The sequence below is a fragment of the Macaca thibetana genome, chromosome 13 (genome assembly GCF_024542745.1).
Source record: "Macaca thibetana thibetana isolate TM-01 chromosome 13, ASM2454274v1, whole genome shotgun sequence".
Lineage (NCBI taxonomy): Eukaryota > Metazoa > Chordata > Mammalia > Primates > Cercopithecidae > Macaca > Macaca thibetana.
Genome location: NC_065590.1, coordinates 26,241,080 through 26,259,954, shown reverse-complemented (window position 1 = coordinate 26,259,954; position 18,875 = coordinate 26,241,080). Strand labels below are relative to the sequence as shown.

The following is an 18,875-nucleotide window of genomic DNA, read 5'->3' as shown; positions in this document are numbered from 1 at the left end:
ACTCTAGGAAGTGGCTCTTCAGTTACATTTTCTGTGATGGTCACCCTAAACTTACCAATATTATCACTTATGGCCATTTAAAAAAATCAGTTATTCATTGATGTAGTTAAAGCAGTTGGTTATCTAATGGAATTGTTTAATGAATAGAGAAATATTATGTTCCAATGTTCGCATTTTAAAATAAGAAAACGTACCGTGTTGTGGCAAAGCTAGGATGCAAATCAAGCAAGTAACTCTTTGTACCTTAACTGGAGATGTGGACTGACTTTACTTCGATCTACTCTATGGATTGATTTGATTGTGACACCTAAACTTGTGGGCTGAGGAGTAATTTCTGTTTTAGTTTGAGGGCATTACTGCTTGTAAGAGTAGGAGTTAGTAGCTTTAAGAAGAGTGTGCCCTGAGATATCAGCGCCATTACTTGTCATTCAATCAGTAAAATTTCATTCCTTTGGGTCTTAGAATTTTTAAGTTTTGAGATGCTCTAATTAAAAGAAGAAAAGTAAATAATTGACAACTTAATTTATTATCAATTAACACCTTAGATTACAGGTAATATTCAGAGAATGATTTAGTAGCCAATTAGCAGTAATACTTTGTGAAAACTTGGAAATTGGACACAAGGGAGGTACCTGGATGAGGGGAGGTGATTGCATATACAGTTGGCCTTCTGTATCTGTGAGTTCTATATCTGAGAATGCAACCAACCTGAGATTGAAAATATATGGAAAAAAACAAAAGTAACAATACAGCAATAAAAATAGTACAGATAAAACACAATATAGTATTTATGTAATATTTATATAACATCTGCATTATAGGTATAAGTAATCTAGAGAGGATTTAAAGTATACAGGAGGATGTGTGTAGGTTACATGTAAATACTATGACATTTTATATCAGAGACTTGAGCATCCTTGAATTCTGGTATCTGCTAGGGTCCTAGAACCAATCCCCCATGGATACCAAGGGATGACTGTGTCTTGGGATATCTGTAAAACCCAGACACACCTATTTAGGAAGTACTATTTTATAAAGCTTCCCCATAAGACATATCCTAATTTTGATTACTTGTTCATATATGAGAATGGTCTGATTTTTTAAAAAAATAATTTTAAACTACTACTTCAAATGATATTTCAAATAATTATTGTTTTGAGAAGTATCTTAAAAGCCACCCTCTCCCCAGTTTTGAACCAGTTTTGGATCTGTAAGAGCAAATCCAGACCTACCTGTTTCCTGACATTGAACCAAATAATTATGGGAAGACAAAGTGTTGAGTGAAGACCTTTATTTAGAAATGGTGTCTGTAAATTCAAACCCTGTAAATACTTGAATTTTTCAGCTCTAGTCAAGAAACAGATTATTTAGAATTGGTTACTTAAATCCACTGTGATTTTTTTTCCTTGTTTCTCCTGGGGCTTACCCCAGGAATTCCTGGACTGAAGTCTGTTGAAGAAAAAAGTTGATATGTGAACAAGGTGATATAATATGAAGAGGTAAAAGAGAATGGATATTAAAATCATATGCTAAGATTATCTGGGGATTTTGTCATTGATTTTACACATCTTTCCATTACCTTAGCTGGTTAAAAATAAAGAAGATAGAATCCACAGCAAAACAGAGTCAGGATATTTTTATTCAGCACTAGTTTTGATAACATTTTGACAATAATGTTTTTCTTAAAATAGATCAATGTTTCCGTAAGTTGTTTCTAATTTCCAATTGCAAACAGAGATTCAAAGAGTTGCATTTAGTTCTTGTTCACATAAGAATATTTTCTGATTCACTTCAACATTTCTATTGCATCCCTACTATGTAAAAGGCATGGTGATACATTTTGGTTGAGTTGGGGAATTTAAAGTCTCTTTATCTCTAATACCAAATAATTTTCATGAAAAGGATAAATTTTTCTGTCCATTGTGTTTTTATTAGACTGTGTAGTCTATGTTTATTTTTTCCATTTATTTTCTAAGCTTACTGAAATAGGGTTTTCAGCTAGAATAGCAGAGTATTGTTGATGGCTATCTCTGTGCACTCATTGTTTTCTTGGTTTACTATATTCTAGAAATAAAAGTGTGTTTAACTTACTGTCGTCTACATTCTGTCCCTGCAGATTATTTTGTCAAGTGCTTTTTCCAGCCTAATTTAAATCATTTATAAAATATGGCCTTGAGTGCAGCCCTTAGAAGAGAAATATGTGCCACTTTATGGCCCATGTATCTTACAAATAAGAAAGGTTTCGGATGGGCAATGTGGAGTTTCTTCGTTCAGATTTCTTTTACTGCATCAGAACACACTGTCTTACTCTATCTTAAATAGTAATTTTCCTTCTGGGCTATAAATGTATTTCAAATACTTCATCCTAATTCTATTTTCTTGAAGGCAAGCTTTCTTAATTTAGACTTTTAATCTTTTTATCATCAATACTGTATCTTGTTTTATTACTTTTCTCTGAATACCTTCATCTGTGCAGATGTCTTGCTAATAATGAAATTGACTGGAACTCTGGCTAGATGTCCTGTCAAATCAGAACCACCTGTCTCTTGACCTCTTTCATCCATTTTCTTTGGTAAATCTCTTTTGCAACTGAGAATATCCTGGAGAAGTTATGGTCAACATCATCTTTTAAGAACCATGTATGTTTGTCAGCCCAAATTTCTGTATGTGAGACACTACCATAAAACAAAATCAAAACATCTCTTTATCTGAGAACTTCCAATTCGAATCTGCTGCTATCCACATTTATTGGAGCCCTTCATACTGAGGTATTTCTCTTCAATTATAACATTTTGGTCAACTTAGATGAAAAAATGCCTGACCATATCTTCCATGACGAATGCATCTGCAGATTGTTCTTTTGGAATGCACATATTATTCCACCTGACTTTTCTCAATCTTCTGTGCTAAGAAGCTAAACAACTTTTTTTTTTAACTTCAAACATAAATTTGAGACCAGCCCTACATCTGTCTGGTCAGAATGAAATTATAACCGTGACTATAATAATGGAGTCTTGACTACTGAAATCTTGCAAACACTTCATATCTTATCTTAAAGGGCTACTTAACCACCTCTGAAATATCATGGGAAGTATGCAGCTAATCTACAGTTGGAGTAGAACTTAGTTTTCATGAAAACTGTCAAGAGGCTAGATCCTAAGATTTGGAAATTATCTAATCCTGGCATTGCATTCTATATCAAAGACAGTTTTATTATTTTAACTAATATCATAAATAAAGGCATTATTATAATATCACAATCAATCATACTAAATTCATGTAAGAGGTCAGCACAGTTGACCACTCTGCATCCTTTTGATGCAGCCTAGTTTTGCATTGGGTTCCTGAAGTCATGCTCCATTTCCGAAGAGACAATAGACAATTATAAGAAATGCCAATAGACAGTCTAAGTTCAGTTTGTTTTATTTCAATATTTTAAAAGTGTTTGACTCCATTTTTAATATCTTAATGCTGAGAGAATTGTACCATCTGTGTTGGGTAGTAAAAACTTAAGGTGTTTATTGGAAGAATGGACAATTGCATCATTAATCTTAATGACCTTTAAACTTTTTGAGATGATCCAAATAAGTTTCTAATATGTAATAATTTTTCAAACTGAGAAATTGTGGTAAATGACTAATTTATTTCCTACAATGGGAAAATCAGAAGATCCCTAACTTGTAAACCAAATGAGATTGTTATAAAAAAATCAAAGATAAGCCAACTAGTCAATGATCCAATATGTAAAAGTGGAGAGAAAAAACATCATAGGGCCATTAATTGCAAAATCTCCCACAAAAATATAGAATATAGAATTTGAATTTAGGCTTAGAATTGCTGAAAATAAAAACAATGAATAATACAGCAAGGAAAATATATGCAGAGTATCATTGCCTCCTCTGTTAAATACAGAAAAAGTCAAATATAAGCAAAACGCCCATCTTTTTATATGCAAGACTTTTTTCTTTTCTATTGACTTTAATTCTTTAAAGACATTCTTTAAATGTCTCTAACATTTATTTTGAAGTGAAAAATGGACGTGATGTTGCCAAATCCATAATCAGCTTGAATTTAGTAGCTTCTGTGTTTCAAACTGCTCTCTAAATCTGCCAATTTTGCTTAATTTTAAATTGCAATTATTGTAATACACTAATGTATTTAGTACGCTAAGAATGACTGGCTTAGAAATAGAATTATATTGACTTAAAACAGAAAAATCCCAAATTAAGATTTTTGTTTATCTGTATAGAAACAGGCTTTGGTTTTTACCCATTTATGATGCCATAATTTGCAAGCTATTGTTTTGAATGTCTAGGTTTCCTCAGTTTTTTTCTGTGGAAAGAGATGGTTTAACTTTTCATGTATTCCGGTAGGCAGATGAAGGCCTGACTTTTTTGTGGATGATTTCAGGATGTGCCTGCTCTTCAATAGTGTCTGTTGCTTTTGTTTTGCCATAATCAATAACTTTGAGTATTCCGTTTTTAAACTCCTAAATTTTCATTTGAAAAAAAATAGTGCTCTACATACTATTCTCATGCCTTCTCTTGTTTTCTATGAAAACTGGACTGGGTAAATAAAGCTATGATTCTAGCAGAAATCATTGAATACAAAAACATTTTGGTCAGTTGGCATCACTGGGTCATGTAACTTGACCTCTGAGAGTGACAGTGCATTTTTTTATGATTGCAGAAAACTTGCCATTTGATTTTTTTGTACAGTTCTGAAGACGAACTATACTCCTTCTAGTTATATATTTGATACACACAGAAAAACTTCTGTTTTTATAATATTCTATATTGAAAGAATCTTATGAAAGGATTCTAAAAGTAGAAAAGGGCATTGGTTGTTGGCTTATCCTTTAAATTATGTCCCTTACACAATCCATCCTTGGGTTAAAAGGAAGAGTCAAAAGAGTTGCAATTGTAGCAACAATGAATGCATTAGTCCTTCAGTGATCCCAATGAAAGAGGTAAGTATCCCTTTAGTAGAGGACCATGTGCAGAGGTTGGATGTGCAGAGGCCAAAGGCTTAAGGAAGGTCACACAGCAGGGCAATGGAACTTCCAAGAAAGACATCAGGGATCCCCACATACCATTCCAGGCTTTAAGAGCTACAGCCCTTGCCTTCTCTCTTGGTGATCTTCAACACTTTAAATAGGGGATTCACCCCCTTTGAGCCCCACTACAGTGGTCCCTTACAATGCCTGACAAGGCAGGGTGCATCTTCATTCTCCTCCCACATGGTTCCTTTATCTGTTCAATAGCCAATGAGAAATCCAAATGGCCAGCCTGCTTAATGTCAAGAAAGCCCATGTGTATATCTCTTTCAGCACGTAATTCCTTCATATACCTCTTTTTTCCCAATTACCCACTCCCTCTTCCACTTCCCTAATCCCTTCCCAAGTAGGGTACTTTTTTTTTTTTCTTTTGCTCTCTCTCTCACTCTCTCTTTTCTGTATCTCTCGGAAATCAGACAGGAGTTCAGAGCACTTTCACTACCTTTTATGAGGTAGATTGTGATGTCATAGATGGGGGCAGGGCTAGTCAACTTTCTACCCACCTCCCAACCTGTGCTGAGGGAGCTCCGATCGGGAGTGGAAGCAGTGATTCCTCCATGGTGAGTAACTTGACTTTCTAATCTAATGTCTTTCATTGTAATCATGAATTCTGAAGGCAGGGGGTATTGGATTTTAGGGAAATGAAAATGTGTCCACTTAAGGCCTCTTAATATTAACCAAATTTGGGCAAAGGACCTATTTATTCTTTATGTGGGTCAGAAATTCCACAGCACAGATATATTCTTCAATTGTCCAAATTTGAGAAGTGAAAATGGTATTTTTATTTCTTTATTTCTCAGTCTTTCTTCCCATTGGGAGTGAAAGTCATGGCATATGTGGAATGAATCCATTCTATAATCTCTTTGTGAGCTTCTCTAAGGAAGGCTAGTCAGAAGGATGTATTCTTTGTTTGGAAGATTTCAGGGTCATGAAATATCCTTTACTGATGTTTGCCGTGAGAATCAGTGGGCCCTTCTAAAATCATGGAGGTTAAAATGTACACGAGGATGATACATGAGGATTATCAACAAATACTTTGGGTGTTAACAAATAAAAGCCTTCTAATGCAGTGACTAAAATGCTGATTTTTTGAAAAAAGTTACAAGTCCTGCAAGTTTAAGAGGTCACAGCCATTTCAAGATGTCACAGCCAGATTTATTACCCATTTTTGTTGTTGCATGTCATAACACTGATGCTGTTTCATAGGGTTTCTTGGTAGTTAAGAGGTATGAAAAGCTGTTGTTGTTTCATTTGAGTTTCTATTATATTACTGACTAGTTCTTTTATATGCCTTAGTATTTAGAAAGAAAAGATCAACTGGAGTGGACACTTTTCTCCACTTCTTTCCTTGTTCTGTCCTGGGTACCTATTAAAACTGTCAAGATGCAAGCTTTTGTATAAAAGGGTAAAGGGAGTTCATGGAGGTGGTTGACTCTTTAAGGGATATCAAGGCACTGGGGTGGGTATTCTTGCAAGCGTTTGACCATCAGAATGTGAAACCCTGTTTTTTTCATAGGATGGGATGAAAGCATCCTGGTGTGGATTACGAGTATTATTAAATATGTAAAGAGGGTATCATACTTTCTTTTTTTTCAAAATATACATCCCTGGTTAGCTAGCCATGATGAATATTTGTGTTGGAGAATTGGTTTCAGTTTAAAATGAAGAGTCCTTTCTGTCTCATCAATAGCTTCTTTGTTATGCATAAATCCCTGTCCCCCAAAGTTATACACTTTTATATTTAAAAGCACTATAGCTGATACGGCCCTCTTTAGTACCCTGGGGTTGGGGAATGGGTTTTGAAGTTATTTGATACCTAAGTTTTCTAACCTAAATAAGTGACTATAATGGTAAAGATTTCAGGCCTGATAAAGAAAGGTAGGGCCATAACTGGCCAATAGGAAGATTTTGATGACAGTCACTTGTAGGCAATCTAGTATTGCAATGTGGGCAATAATGCCAATGTCTTATATGTTGGCTTATCCCTCTCAAGTCTCTGACCTACCTTCCATTAAAAGTACTAGACCCCTGAAACCCAGGTAGAAGCAAACCTTCAGTGCCAGAAAAATCTGATGTCTAATCATAGTTCAAGTTTTTAATGTCTTTTATCAACCCCTCATACAGCTGCCAGGTAAGAAATGCTCATATTTTCAAACCCTTGGGACACAATCATCTTTAAACTTCGTGAGTTAAGAACAGTTGTGTTGTGCACTTGTGCAAATTCAGAGAGTCTATCATGGAATGCATTGTGCATGCACTTATTTATCTTCATGTGCATGTTTCATTTATAGTGATGTTCAGTGTTTTTTTAAATTCATTTTGTATGTATTAAAAGTTTAATTTTAACATACATACATATATTGTGCTCTAAAGGAGACAGTGAAATGGAATGGAAGTTGCATTAATTTGGGGTCTGAACACTTAGTATGCTAGTTCTATCACTGTGCTTGATTTGTTAGGTAACTAAGTAAATTACTCAGATCTGTAGGGCCTCAGTTTTCCTCATCTGTAAAATGATGGTAGATGATCAAAAAGAGATATTCTAATGCATCCCTGCTCTACAATTCTATGGTTTTATGGTATATTATTGAAGAAATGGTTTATGGGAAAATCATTGAATAGTTGATGAAATATAGTTTTTATTTTGTGCATAAAATTATTAAATCCAGAAAAAAACATTCAATTGAAACAAGGTTTTAAAATGTGCTGCCTATCTGATATAATGCTATTTGGTTAATAATATATGTGACTGAGCCATTTCTTTTAAATAGACAAAATCATTGGATTAATCTGCTAAATCTAAACCACATAGAAAGTTATATATAAATTGACATATGAAGAGAGGCAGAATCCATGATAGGCAGCTACATAGTGATTTTGGAAGACCGAAATGTTTTAACTCCATACTTTTGTGTTATTAATGGGGATGTAAAAAACATTTACTGGGTAATAGATGTAGCTGATCTTACGGGGGCTTCAAAGTTTTAAATTACCGATGTAATATTGCAGGAAATCTCATGTGGTCTTGGAAGGGTGGGTGAGTAGGGAATTGGTGAGTATGGAATTATGTACTACGGGGGATAAAAAAAAGTGTAAAGCCTTGCTCTTGAATTTGAGGAATGTGCAACCTCTTTGGGGAGTCTATACATGTGCCAAGTGCCAACTTAGAAGTGAATACAGTAAGTGCCAAAATAAATATCCCTGCGGCCTGGGTGGGCTGGATTGCACTGGGGAGTCTTATAACAACAAGCTGATACTTTTAGCCAGCTGAGAACAGAATGGTTTCGATTTTTGTGTTATTGTATATAAAAAGGACAGGGAATTGTTCCAGGTCTTCAAGACCACAGAATTGTAAATGGAGCTGAAGATATCTTGTGTTCAGACATAACATGTGTCAAAATGTATTGCTTATAGTTCAACCTCATACTTTTTCTGAACCCTTGTCCCCTAAATCATATGCTGACTGTACTTAGATGAGATACACGTCTTTGGAAGAATTGAGGAGGCAGCAAGTGAGTGAATTGAGTAATTATAAAGATATAATCAGGCAAGTATTTGGTCAGTTACACAAAACTCCACATGATCACTCACAGTCACAACTATGGAAGAGAAACACATAAAAGGCAGAGGAAGGAAAGAGGAAGACTCTAGCTTGGAGATATTCAGGTATTGTGATAAAAGCAGAAAGGGATCATTATTTGGAGGTATCATTAACAGATTTAGAAATGTCAGATGGTGATGGAAATGTCCACATCAGCTAATGAGAATCCATGTAACCAAGATGATTTTATGAAGCAGTTTCCTTGGGCACTAAGCAAGAATAACATCAGTTTCTCTACCCTTTAACAGCCAATATTGACAAGGTTTTAACACTAAGTAAAACTGAACATGATTATGCAAGTCTCCTTCCCATATACTCTTGGAAATAGGTTATTGATTTGGGCATGATCTATTTACATTGACGAAGAACACTTACATTTGAAAGCCTCTCTGTTGCTGTAAATTCGCAGAAGATTTGCAGTGGATATTTTGCCTCACGTAGGGAAAACTGTTTTTGTATTTCTTGCCATTCAAGTCTCTTCGAAATTATTACCTTAGCCATTCTAAAAGACTGGAGTTCCACAATTAGAACTGCTGTCGCCTAGCCCCTTTACCAGATTCTAAGAACTTAGTAAGTAAACAAGGACTCAGTTTAGATCATCCAGTGACATGGCTTCTAATTTCCTATTGTGACATCAGAATTAGCTTCTAGAATTTGTTTTCTCAGGAAATCACTTTCAAAGACTAAATTTTTCTGTTTGGGAAGGGTGAAGTAGTATGATCAAAGGTAGTTTAACAAAGCAAGAAATACTTTCCTAGCACTAGTTTCTTTAAAAAAAAAAAAGTCAAGCAGAAGTTAGATTATGTTTGTTTCAAGAGAACAATGATGAAGATGATAACTATTCTTTCTTCCTCCTAAGTGTCACTGGAGGTCATTTTAGAAATAAAGCATCAGTCACAGCTACAATTCAACAAATTCATTGAGTATGTAATATGGGATATTCCCTATTCTATATATGATGGATTCGTAGAATAAGCATGGAAAACAAGCACGTGCACTAGTAACTATGATTATAATAATCACTTTAAAGGAAATACATATTATGACCATTTTTATAGAAAATGATAAAGGGGTGTGATTTTTTTTTTTTTTTTGAGCCTTCACACATAACTGAATAGGAGTTTTCCAGGTGGAAGGAGAAGGAGGAATATCTCAGAAAAGAAATGAAATATCCATAGCATTGAGGTATATAAGTATTCCAGGATAACTGGACCTGAAAAGGTCCAAGAGGGCTGGAAAGATGGAGAAAAGTAAAAAATGTGAGGTTGGTGCTGGATATCAAAGAAATTCTTCTGACTCATGCTGATTTTAATAAGTAGTATTGAAAATGATCAGGATTATCTGCATGCCAGCTAAGCAGGGGGGTTGGGGGAGACTATTAAAATGCAGGATCCTGGGCCATGTTGCAAACTGCTTGAATCAGGAATGGTAGGGAGTAGGTTCTTGGAGTCTGTAATTAACTACCCCATCCCACTCCCCAACACACACCAGGTGATTCATTTTCACACCAAAGTTTTAGAATCCCTGCAAGGCAACAGAACTGACTCATTCTGTTTCTATGTTCTTAGAAGCAGTTTCAGAGTAAAATAATCAAAGTATCATATTATTAAAAGATTTTGGAAAAAAATAGGAGTTAAGGGTAATAAAAGAATATTCTCAAGAAAATTGGTTTAAATTGTGATTAAGCATGAGAACCAAAAGATGGTTATTGCATATAAATAATCAGTGATACTATTAAATCTCTAGATATCTAGATAGATCTAGATATCTCATAGATCTATATAGATCTAGATATATCTATATATCTATATATATCTATATCTATATATCTATCTATATCTATATATCTATATATCTATATCTAGATCTAGATAGATCTAGATATCTAGTTATTTTTAGCTCTTACAGATATCTCTTGCCAATGATCTGTGGCTCTGTCATTGCCCTTCTTACACCAACTAAAGCAAATACAACCTTGGGTGGTTCTAAAAAGATGTTCCAGGCAAAATTATTTATCTCAAGACCTACTCTTTTACTTAAATAAATGCCAAGCAGAGAACAGCAACAGTTATGTGGTTTTGATTGTTACAGATCTGAAGACTATAAGTTAAATAGTGTTAAAATTATAAGAACAATATTGCTGTTAGGTGTGAATTTGGAAACCAACTCTCTCTTTTATAATTGATGAAACTGGGCAACATTCTTAACCTCCCTGGGCTTTTGCTTTTTATTAGAATAGTGATAGATTTTTATTAGAATAGTGATAGCTACTCAGAAAGATAATTGCTCATGGTAAATATTCAAAATATCAACAGTTATATTAAGATAAACTGAAAGATTAGTATGCACCAGACATTGTATGAAGCATTTAAAATGCACTATGAAATAGTTTTTTCAATTATGCTCTGTTCAGAAACTTCTGAAATCCTCTGAAGGTCACAAAGTCAGTGTTTGGTACACAGTAGTGCTTCAGAAGACTTCTTTGATATTCTCCAACAGCATGGTGTATTTTTGTCATTTCTTGTATGACACTTTAATGTCATTATATTTCTCTCAACTAGTCTGTAAGCTAGATATAATAGGAATATGTTCGAATGTTCTTTATTCCTTGGTTCCCTGCATAATGAACACATAATCTATGCTTAATACATTAGCTTCTTTATCATCTCTTCTTCCATTGTAGTGAGGTATCACACCCAAAAAATCCCAATAATTGATTTTGAACTCTATCATTCCTTCATACTTCCATTCATTTATTTCTACGTGAAAGTGTCTGACTTCAAATGCTAGATTTCAAAGTACACTGTTTACCTAGGATTTGGGGCCAAAAATCAAGCAATTAAGTGCAATTATTTTTCTAGTTAACTTAATGCCTTTATAATTTACTCTGTTAAGTTTTCAGATGTATTATATAAACCCCTTTTAAGAAAAGATTATGCCATGGAAACCTACAGAATTTTTTCCAAAAAGCTAAATGAATCAAATTAGTAATTTATTGTAAAAAGAAATTTAAAAGTAACATGGTTGGTTGCATTTGCCCCCTTATGCAAAGGTTATGACATATAAATTATTATATAATTATATTTAAATATGAAATATTTTAAATTAAGTCTACTAAATATTTAATGCCCACTATTGTATTAAAAATTTGTATATAGCCTTTTACATATTTTCATTTAGATTCAACTACAAATGATGAAACATGCAAATACAGTTATTTCTCTCACATGGAATATATCTGTCTGTAGTTCAGGGAGAGTAAAGTGAACACAGGGTCATCAAGGACTTTGACACCTCCTAACTTTATGGCCCATCTGTTCTCAAGTTCATCTTTTGGTCTAAGATTACTGCTAGTGTTCCATCTTTCCAATTTTCATGTAGGAAGAAGAGGTGAGAAGATTAAACCAGGTGCTTCCTAGCTATGTTAGTCACCCTCCTTCCTAGAAACATCCACCCCTCTGCCCTTCTTCCATATCCACTTTCATCACCATGCATGTGGTTTGCTGCAAGAGAGACTGGTAAACACAATGTTTTAGCTAGGTACATTGCTGCCCTGATTAAAATTGGGATGCCACTAAGTAAAGAGAAGGGCAAATGAATATTAGATTAGCAACCAAGACAGGATGCTAAGAATAAGGATTAAATTACCCTTATGAGATTCGATTTGAAGTAAGCAAGAATTTGGGGAATGGAAATCAAAACCTATTCTTTTTATTATTATTATTATTATGCTTTAAGTTCTGGAGTACATGTGCGGAACATGCAGGTTTGTTACATAGGTATACATATGCCGTGGTGGTTTGCTGCACCCATCAACCTGTCATCTACATTAGGTATTTCTCCTAATGCTACCCCTCCCCCAGCACCCCACCCCCCTGACAGGCCCCACTATGTGATGTTCCCTTCCCTGTGTCCATGTGTTCTCATTGTTCAACTCCCACTTATGAGTGAGAACATGTGGTGTTTGGTTTTCTGTTCTTGTGACAGTTTGTTGAGAATGATGGTTTCCAACTTCATCCATGTCCCTGTAAAGGACATGAACTCATCCTTTTTTAAGGCTGCATAGTATTACATGGTGTATATGTGCCACATTTTCTTTATCCATTCTATCATTGTTGGGCATTTGGGTTGGTTCCAAGTCTTTGCTATTGTGAACAGTGCCTCAATAAACATATGTGTGTGTGTATCTTTATAGTAGAATGATTTATAATCCTTTAGGTATTTACCCAGTAATGGGATTGCTGGGTCAAATGATATTTCTAGTTCTAGATCCTTGAGGAATCGCCACACTGTCTTCCACAATGGTTGAACTAATTTACACTCCCACCAACGGTGTAAAAGCAATCCTATTTCTCGACGTCCTCTCTAGCATCTGTTTTCTGACTTTTTAATGATTGCCATTCTAACTTGTGTGAGATGGTATCTCATTGTGGCTTTGATTTGCATTTCTCTAATGACCAGCGATGATGAGCATTATTTCGTATGTTTGTTGGCTGCATAAATTCCTCTTTTAGAGAAGTATCTTTTCATATCCTTTGCCCACTTTTTGATGGAGTTGTTTGATTTTCTTGAAAATGTAAGTTCTTTGTAGATTCTGAATATTAGCCCTTTGTCAGAGGGATAGATTGCAAAAATTTTCTCCATTCTGTAGGTTGCCTGTTTACTCTGATGATAGTTTCTTTTGCTGTGCAGAAGCTCATTAATTTAATTAGATCCCATTTATCTGTTTTGGCTTTTGTTGCCATTGCTTTTGGTGTTTTAGTCATAAAGTCTTTGCTCATGCCTATGTCCTGAATGGTATTGCCTAGGTTTCCTTCTAGGGTTTTTGTGGTTTTAAGGTCTTAATGTTTAAGTGTTTAATCGATCGTCTCAGCCCCAAATCTCCTTAAGCTGATAAGCAACTTCAGCAAAGTCTCAGGATACAAAATTAATGTACAAAAATCACAAGCATTCCTATATACCAATAACAGACAAACAGAGAGTCAAATCATGAGTGAACTCCCATTCACAATTGCTACAAAGAGAATAAAATACCTAGGAATACAAATTACAAGGGATGTGAAGAACCTCTTCAAGGAGGACTACAAACCACTGCTCAACGAAATAAAAGAGGACACAAACAAATGGAAGAACATTCCATGCTTATGGATAGGAAGAATGAATATCGTGAAAATGGCAATACTACTCAAAGTAATTTATAGATTCAATGCTGTCTCCATCAAGCTACCATTGACTTTCTTCACATAATTGGAAAAAAAAAAAAAAAACACTTTAAATTTCATGTGGAACCAAAAAAGAGCCCACATAGCCAAGACAATCCTAAGCCAAAAGAACAAAGCTGGAGGCATCACGCTACCTTACTTCAAACTATACTACAAGGCTACAGTAACAAAAATAGCATGGTACTGGTACCAAACCAGAGATATAAACCAATGGATCAGAACAGAGGCCTCAGAAATAATACCACACATCTACAACCATCTGATCTTTGACAAACCTGACAAAAACAAGAAATGGGGAAAGGATTCCCTAACCGTATGCAGAAAGCTGAAATTGGATCCCTTCCTTACACCTTATACAAAACCTATTCTTTGTAGTTTTTTGAAACTCAAAACTCATATTTAGTTGCTCTGCAAACAGTTTAAAACACTTTTTTCTATGTTTTTGAGGGAATTAAGATAGGTAACTCCTGCCTACAGCATACCAGCTTTTCTGGGAGGTTGAGGACTTTGTTTCCCAGTAGCCTTCTCTTGCTGAGTTATACTGGCAGATAGAAGCTGCCAATGAAGGCTTTGACTGGTGCAATGATCCCCATCTTATGAGGAATCTGAAAAGCATTGGGAAGAGTTAGGCTTGGGGTGCAGTTCTTACAAGTGTATGCCCTCCATTAAGTGGAACAAGAACTGAATGCTGACTTTCAATAGCTGGCTCTATGACCTGAGCAAGTTGCTTCACCTCTCTGAGCCCCATTTTCTCAGCAATAAAGGGAAAATGATATTAGTATCTACTTCATTGATTTATTATTAGGATTAATGGTATTGATGTGCATGATACATTTAGCACAGAGTCCAGAATGTAGGTGTACTAAATAAATGAGTAGGTATTTTTTGTTATCTTTTCTCCCCACAAAAGACAATATAGTCTTTTGGATAATGTTGGTGCCCTCCATTTCTTATATCGTGTCTACCCCAAGCAAGGTGCTTGACATAACAGCAGTGAGCAACCAGCCAAGGTATCTGCTCTCATCAAGACTGCATTCTTTTGTCACTCGGAGTCCTCAAGGAGTCACTGACAGAGAGGGGATAGTTGAAAATACAGAAAGGAATGACTTCAATAGAAGTGAAACAGTGATTGTCACATTTCACTCTGTAAATGAATCACATGGATAGCCAACCAAAATGGAGACTCCTGAAATCCACAGTTCTGAAACTCAGCTCTGAGAAGGGATCAGGAATCTGTATTTTATTCCTAAATGTTCCTGATGCAGATGATTCATGGATCACACTTTTAAAAACACTGGTCTATGAAGTGGAGGAAAGAGAAACCTATAGGCTATAGTGAGAATTTCTCTGGACAGTTTAATCCCTTTCCTAGTCCCTTTTCTAGGAAAACCGGGTTTGCTTCTTTAGGCTGATTCAGTCTAGCCTAGTTTGGATAATTCTTTACTATAGGAAGCTTGTTGTAGTTATCCACAGTAGGATGTTTAAGAACATCTTTGGCTTCTCCCAACTAGATGCCTGTAGCAACTTTTATTCTCCAGCAGTGATAATCACAAATGTCTCCAAACATTGCTGAATGTATCCTGGAGTGGGTGGCAAAATTACCTGCAGATGAGAACCATAGGACTAGTTGAAATCTTGACCTTTCACTTAGGATATACATACTGCTTTAAATAGAGCCTTTCACGTCTTCCCTCTGGAAGGGTGGAAGATGGCAGATAAAGTAGTTCAAGATTTATCTGCCAACCTCATTTCCAGCTGGGTGTCAGTGGGTGGAGGTACACTTCTCTAAAAGAAAGACCCCTGAGAGCCTATCACAGTCATCCTCTAGATATAACCTTCCTACAAAGGTCTCCATTTGCATCTTTGCCTGGTTATCCCCAAATCTTCCTGCCTTAGAGCTTATGTATTTCTATTCCCAATGGTAATTAAGAGTTTCAGTGAAAATGTTTTCATACCACTTTTTTAGAAAACCTTATCATATATCATTACATATTTACCTAGTCTCTCTGTACGTTTTAAAATTTTTGCTCATGCCTGTAAATCCCAGCACTTTGGGAGAGGCCAAGGCAGGCGGATCACAAGGTCAAAATATCGACACCACACTGGCCAACATGGTAAAACCCCGTCTTTACTAAAAATACAAAAATTAGCTGAGCATGTTGGCATGCACCTGTAATCCCAGCTACTCGGGAGACTGAGGCAGGAGAATCGCTTGAACCCGGGAGATGGAGGTTGCAGTGAGCTGAGATCGGGCCACTGCACTCCAGCCTAGTGACAGAGCAAGACTCCGTCTCAAAAATAAATTTTTACATGGTGAGAGAATGAGTAACTACATTTTAAAAAATAAAAAAACTAAAGTGATACTTAAAATAATAGTTTTAATAATGTTAAGAACATAAGGCTAAGGATTCCCTGGAGATTCAAATTGTTTCTGTGTTTGTTCATATATATTATGATGATGAGTAACTCTGCAATGCTGAAATTAGTGCTGGGTGAGCCCTAAAAACCAAGTTGTAGGTAGAAGCGGAAGAAGTTGCATGGCTTAGCATTCATTTTTTAAAAGAAAATTGGAGAACTGTAACAGGCAGTGACTTCAGATATAACAGAAATCATGCTTTCTTTCAAAGATATACCTGTAGTATAATTGAATAACTTTTCCTGGCATTTTTTAATGTATCAGGTAAAGGAATAATGAGGCAACCTTTACATCGCGTAATAAATATGGAGGTGATTTAACTTTGTCAAAGGCTAGATTCACAGAGACTCTAAGATAGCAATTGTGCCATGAGGAAACTTTCATCTTAAGCATGATTTTTAGTGGGTGTAAGATACTGTATCATACCCTCTACAACCCTTTAATGTTTATCTTTGTTCCTTGGTTAAAAGTTGTCATCTTATTGGAAGTTAAAGATAGTCCCTTTTTTTTTTTTCAAGGAAATTTTCCAATTTCATGAACTTGAGGCTTTCTTTCAAATAAACCACTAATTTTTTTTTAATTTTTATTTTTTTAGCAACACTATTATGCATTCCCAGTCCTCTGAGGATTCGATTTCCTTTAATCTGTTGTTTTGAAAGTTTCTTGTATAACCCAACCTCGTTGCAAGGGAAGAGACAATACGTTGTCTATCCACGGAGGCTCTTTGTTGGAGCAAAGAGATGATATTTCCAGTTTTAGATTGAAGGGAATCCTTTGGCGCTTTTGCTGAATTTTCCCTAAAGTACATTACTCCAGGAGAAACAGACTAGAAGGTTCCAATTAGGCCAAGCCCTGGCAGGCACCTATATGGAGAAGTATCCTGGCTTGTTAGGAGAACCACCTTACATCTTTTATTTAAAGGCAGTTGGAACTGTGGTATATTGATAATGCACTATACCTGAGGACAGAGGTCATGCGCTTGAATCCCTGGTAATTGTCTATTAGCTAGCAAGATCTTCCTCCCTAAGCCTCAGTTTCCTCTGTCGAATGATGTGCCTAAAGTGATGTGCACTTTTTTTTGGGGGGGGGAGAATTAAGTGATAGTAGCATATAGGAGAGATCTAATTGGTTGGGAGGTTCAATATGTTTTGAATCTTGAAAAAAATAAAGTAGATTAACCAGTAGACAAGTGCTAATCAACTTTTATTGATTATTAAATTGATGCATAAGACCAGCCGACTGATAAATAATTGATGTTCAGGGACAGCCTGCACTGAGCAAACATAAGAGAATCCTTCACAGCACAGACCATCTCCATAATCCCCATTTGCACAGTGAATCCCAGTATAGTTTATATGGTTCTAGCCTTAGTGGCGAACATATGAGTAAAGGGGGCAAGAAGGTACTTATTCATAAAGACCCAGAAATCTAGCTGTGGCAACATGACCACACATACAAAGTCTTGGAGGACAAAGCAGTAAATAAGTAATGATTTGATTCTAGAATAAATGGCAACCAGATTTAAGGTGGCATCACCAAGGACAGGCTCATCAATGAGCTGACAGCTCCTATTGAAAGAATGGTCTACCTTCATATTTTGGTTGACTTTTTTTTTCTTTTTGTGCTGCACTCCAAAGCCAAATTTAAGGGCCCCAAGCATGTTTCCTGTGTTCTATATTTTGGAAATTGTATTTCCTGACCATTCTCTGTAATTGGAAAAAGATAAGATTATAACTAGGCTTACCCCATGAGTACTTCAGGTGGAAGAAGAAAACTTTTAGAAGTACTTTTCTCTTGTTTCGCTAGGGCTTATCATGCCCTCATGCTATGCTGGTCATCTGTTGGAATACCTTCTCCTCTGGAGCCAAGACCCTGGGCCTGAGGCACCAAGGAGTTCTAATAAATTAAAATGAAGATCCCAAAAGAACTTCCCAAAGGTACCCAGAGGTGATGTAATAATCTTTTATAGTCACAGACTTCTCTAAAATTTAACAAGTACTTTATTTTCTCACTTGCACCTCAGAATAACTCACAAAAGTATATTGTTATTAACCCCTTTTTACAATTGAAAAAATAGAAACTCAAAGAGATTACAGAGTGTCCAAGCTTTCACAGCCAGTAACTGGGACAGCCAAGACTTAGAGCCAGTTTCTCTAATGTATTATCTTGTTCTTTGTGCAGTGTAAGGATGGTGCTGGTATCTCTGTGCTCTGTAGACTAGTGGTTGAACAAGAAATACAGGGAATAGCATGTTTCAGATGGTATAGATAACAAGTAATATGTATTAGGTTCTTATAAATTATATTATCAGCCTCACATTTCATGGTGTGTGCTGCATGACACATTAAAAGATTATGTTGTAAAAGTTTTTAAATTTTTTGATAAATAAGTGGTATATAATGTTTAGGGATAAGGAGAATTAGAAGGTGTATTTAATCAAGTTTTCTGTGAACATGTAGACAGCTTTTTTGGTTGCTGGCAAGAAAATGAAAAAGTAGAAGATGATGTTCCCTGCTATTTGACTAATTCATATCTCAGGTGAATCATGATTGCAAGATTGGGAGTTTGTACAACTTTTCT

General features: G+C 35.6%; 1 protein-coding gene across 6 annotated transcripts in view; it reads left to right on the top strand.

The window, feature by feature from the left end:
• The window catches only part of CTNNA2 (catenin alpha 2), a 1,178,402-nt gene that overhangs the window by 1,137,976 nt on the left and 21,551 nt on the right, over positions 1-18,875 (top strand). Inside the window, exon 18 of one of the 6 annotated variants that reach the window (XM_050752976.1) lies at positions 5,473-5,616. The exons of the other annotated variants lie outside the window; for them this stretch is intronic. Within the exon in view, the coding sequence (XP_050608933.1) occupies positions 5,473-5,616 (144 nt within the window). The remainder of the gene's footprint in view (positions 1-5,472; positions 5,617-18,875) is intronic. 6 annotated transcript variants of the gene reach the window in all.